The 4,634-nt window shown below is 31.2% G+C and overlaps 1 protein-coding gene across 1 annotated transcript; it reads right to left on the reverse strand.

The window, feature by feature from the left end:
* Window positions 1-207: 207 nt before the first annotated feature.
* On the reverse strand, window positions 208-4,311 carry LOC134243349 (alpha-2-macroglobulin-like protein 1). The gene is made up of 10 exons (XM_062725606.1): window positions 4,293-4,311; window positions 3,491-4,051; window positions 3,104-3,315; window positions 2,705-2,857; window positions 2,345-2,407; window positions 1,770-1,879; window positions 1,499-1,652; window positions 1,157-1,259; window positions 572-651; window positions 208-283 (listed from the first exon to the last, which is right to left on the reverse strand). Exons 1-10 carry the CDS (start codon window positions 4,309-4,311, stop codon window positions 266-268), a joined length of 1,473 nt encoding a protein of 490 aa, XP_062581590.1. The 3' UTR covers window positions 208-265.
* Between the last annotated feature and the right edge of the window lie 323 nt (window positions 4,312-4,634).

Here is a 4,634-nt window from a genome sequence, read left to right on the forward strand (position 1 = left end):
ATCCGTGGACAACTCAGTGTGTATATGTCCTTACAATCAGTATGAAAAAATATTCAGTTAGTATTTGACTTAAGGATAAATAGTATTTGTAAACAAGGTCATGGTATCGGCCACAGAACATAAGAAACAGGACTTTGTTGTTTTGGTGAATCAAGGATGACAATATCTTAAAAATGAATATTGGAAATCATTTTATTGGGAAAAAAATACACAATAAAAAGTTATATCTGGACAGTTTTTTTTTCATTTAATCGATGGATAGTCTTTATTTCGTCTTTGTCCCCTGCAAATACAGATAAGAAAAAATGCTGATATATACATAAGTATATGATTTTTCACTTAAGTACAATAACGTTAACATTTATCCTATTTTTCATTAGATTTGTCTCGTTTCTATATAGAATTACACTGCTAGGGATATAAAATACTAGTAATATCAAAGAAGTCCTTTAATTTCATTAAATCATTACAATATCGATATCTGCTTTTGGTATACATATTCCACTCAAAACTTTGAAACTAAGACTATTGAAAGGGATCTTTGTGGTCCACGAGGAGGTTTTCGACTTACACATCGACAAGATGGACAAACATCACAATAACTGGTTTGCTTCAAGATGGAAGGTGTATAGAAAGTTGTTACTTGGTGTTCTGCCAAAACACAATAGACATAATGAAACCATGCTCTATATACTTTTTAAAATTCAAATCTTGACTTAATGATAAAACGGATCATTGCTTTAGAGGTATATGATACGGTTTAATTATTAATTAGCTGAATTATATTAGAAATTGTCTAAATTCATATTTACCTTTTTAAAAATCTATACATTTAAATGTCATGCTTTTGACATTGTTACAAAAAATTCAGGATATAGACACAAAAGGAAACTCAAGATCAACAAATCACACACGAAAACTATGCTAAATAATAAGAGTTTGCTTTCCTTTCATAAAATAAAGTGTTCTTCTCTAGTACAAATTTTACAGAGGATAAAAAATTTAAAAACATTTTCATTTCATCCTTTATTGATTTCTACAGAAAATCTAAATGATTGTTCTTTTATCCAAGGCATATGTCCTTTAAAAGACATTTTCGGATATATCATAAAAATGTGATAAAACCACAATTGAAAAAGGGAACCAAATTATATACCTGGATTATAATACTCGTACACTCCTACAGGTGAAGGTTTGATATTTGCAACCAAAGTGCTTCTTTCCACATTAATAGTGACACAAACCTCATTACTGGTGATCTTTAAAAATATAAAAAGGTTACATGTATTTATTAAATGTTTTTCCATCAAATATTGTTAAAAATTGAAACATTTTAAAATTTCATCCCAAGATTTTAATGAAAGAAAGAATGGTGCACAAATTCAAGGTCACAACAAAGTAAATACTGAAAAACTGATTTTACAACATGGGCGTATCAGTATACCTCTCTTCTAATTTTCTTTTCGATTTTCAAATAAGCGATATATGAGTTACTGACCTCATCAAAATATAGGACCACGTTTCTGTCATCGAGTTCTGACTTCTTGAGACTTTGATGATAGCTTATGCTCTCCATGTCAGCTTCATACCCTGACGGGACGCCGTACTCTACAATAGCCATACCGCTCCCCACAGCTGTAGATGTGTTATACCTAAACAATTCGGTTATATTCTTTAATCCGGATAAAAACGAATTATCTTATCTTTATTATATACTTACAGGTAGAACGAAGCATTTCTTTTTTTTTTATTGAAAGAGGCTATTATACCTTGTACAAATCTTTGTAGTTATGGTTTCCATAGTTTCTTTCAGACTTGTTACATCGATCAAGAAGGCTGGTTTTTCTATTTGTTCCTGAACATTATAATTCACTGCCACCTTAAAGAGAACATTGTTTTTTAACTTATCAAATTAAAGTTTAAGTGTATTGAAGAGTTTTCTGTCAGCATATTTTCATTTTAGCATGTCAATAAATACATTATCTTTTTTCGGTATGAAGGCTTTACATGTAATTGTAGGCATACCGAGTATTATATCAGCCCAAAACTTTAAACCAAATTAAATTTAATTTATTGATAATCTAAATAAATAAGTAAAATGTATTTCAAAAATTAAAGGATGCCGCACCCCTTTCCCCAAGACATTTCGATTCTTACATTGATGTTACAATTAAATATCACAGGAATAAAAGTATTATATTTGTAATAATCTAAATGCAGTTGATCTTTAAAAATGAAGAAATACCATTATAGGAACTAGGCTATTATTTTGATTAAAATATTCAATGTATTGGAATTGAGCCCCCCAAAAACATTCGTTTTAGAAATCATTATGTAACCTTACCTGGACCAAAGCCACTCCGTGCCCACTAGCTGTAACATTGACTATGTCTGGAACTCCAGAGGGCTGTATCATATAAAGATAATTACATATTGGGAAATGCATTTTTAAAATAGAAAAAGATAAATTCCGTTTAAATATAGCCAACTCTACTTACAATAATATTCCTTCTAAAAATAACTTAGCATACCATACTGATTTCTAGAAATACCTTATCCTATGGATAAAAGATATAGAACAACAAAACAAAAGCAATATATTTTTCCTTAATTATATAAATTGTAAATTTAGTTCATTTTTTTAAATTAACTAACTGGATCTCCCATATGCTGTTCCAGATATGTTTGGCAATCGATATCTTACCTGAAATTTCTGAAGAACCATCTTGTTTCTTTCATTTACATTGAAACTGTGACTTTCATTGCGAGTGTTGACCTTGACATTTAAGTTTAGGAGTGAATTACCAGACGGGGAATGTGTAAGCTCGGACAATGCTTGTAAGGCAAGAACGGTGTCCTAATGAATAAAATATTGTATAACATTAGATATTGCTATACATTTTCTTATGAATTTATTTTGGTTTAACATCCAATATCATTATTTCATATTTTTCATTTGTATTTTATTAGTCTTTTAAAATCATATAAAATAAAAATTACTAAGTTAAGTTCATACTAATGGTTGAAATTACAACTGCCTATTGCTTAAAGATCCATCCTATAAGTAAAAGATATAACATTTTGCCTATTGGTTCGGATATACCTGAGTGGACGCAAAGCCTCCATTTGCATTTCTTTGTTTTAGAATCCATTTCAGTATTTTCTGCGCATGAACATATTTCTGACTCTTCATATAATAGAGGAGTGTGTATGCCGACGTCTCAATATCTACTGGAGTTGCTCGAGTGTTGGGACTATTCCAGAGATAATTTGGAGATTTTCCAGATGACTCCCATGGCAAATAAATATCAACAACTGCAAAAAGACGAATTGTAGTTGCTAACAATATTCTCATATTTTATATATTTCATAAAATATAATTAACTTTGAATTGCATTTTTCTGAAATTTTGACAGTAAGGTATGAATTTACTTATGTCCAGTATTGCATAAAAATACTTGGCTTACAAATGAACATATGTACAACTCACCATGACAATTTTCACCACCCAGGGATAGCTGGACCTGTTGAAGAGCATTATAGTCGGACACTCTAAATACGTGACTGATATCAGAGGCAATGTTTTCTAACTCTCTTTGTCCAATTCCACTCCCGATGCCGATGGAATATGTAGTGACTCCGATAGATCGCAGCGCTTCAGCAGCTACTTTTGTGTCGGCGGGGTTGTTAGATTGTCCGTCTGTTATTACGATCACAATTCTGCTGGAATTCATTGTTGCTCCTTTCGAAGCAATAAAACTGTTGTTTTCCACATATCGAAGTGCTGAGGCAGTGTCTGTGCCACCTGCATAATATGGTACTCTAGAAACAGCATCCCCAATTGCTGAGGCAGTTTGATATGCATTTAAAGGGAATGCTTCATAAACTCGAGAGCTGAAGGTCACAACGGAAACTTTTGTTTTTCCATTAGTAAAATCAAATGAACTGGTCATGTCCCGAACAAAGGAGAGAATGCTTTGAAAGTTGCTGGAACCGATACTTCCACTGGAGTCCAGAACAAATACAATGTCAGCGGCTGGTTCTGTGCATGCTTCAACAGAAAGAAATAACCTTAAACATCATTTATCTGACAATTCAGAGAAAAGCAAAATGAAAGGAAACACAATGAAGCACAGGACCAAAGTACAAAAAAAATATTCAAATATTTGTATTTATATCTGTATTTTTTAAATGAAATTTAGTCCTTCTCAATTTTTAGGGATAAATATTGATTTCAATAATTTTATGTATTGAGATAAACTAGAGATATTTTGAACAATGAGCTCACTCACTGATATCTCTGCCTCCCATACGGTTATATTGGCAAAGTACATGTTTTTTTTTTTACAATTTTCAAGTGGGGGGTATGAATATTCCTTTCTATGATTTTCTATTAGTAAGTTTAAAGATAGGTATTCCATGTTATAATTTTTCTATCCACAAAGATTAAAGATAAATATTCCCTTCAATTTATATTTTTATTTTTTATGAGTTAAATTAAGTTTAAGAATAAAACATTCAGATAGAAGGATATGGAGATAACGAACAGTATTCAATCTTAAAGTCCATTAAACAATATACAAAATAAGAGCAGAGCAAACACGAACCTCCGAAATATCAGAGATGGGATCAGG

Source organism: Saccostrea cucullata, unplaced genomic scaffold, assembly GCF_032062105.1.
Source record: "Saccostrea cucullata isolate Sc308-1 unplaced genomic scaffold, CSIRO_AGI_Scuc_v1 ctg20853, whole genome shotgun sequence".
Classification (NCBI taxonomy): Eukaryota; Metazoa; Mollusca; class Bivalvia; order Ostreida; family Ostreidae; genus Saccostrea; species Saccostrea cuccullata.

Bases quoted from the DNA above. Each gene is read 5' to 3' on its own strand.
- LOC134243349 (XM_062725606.1), bottom strand. The intron at 2,408-2,704 runs GTAAGATATCGA...TATATGATACAG, and splicing joins TGGTTCTTCAGAAATTTCAG to CCCTCTGGAGTTCCAGACAT. The intron at 652-1,156 runs GTATATAATTTG...GTGTTTTGGCAG, and splicing joins GTACGAGTATTATAATCCAG to AACACCAAGTAACAACTTTC.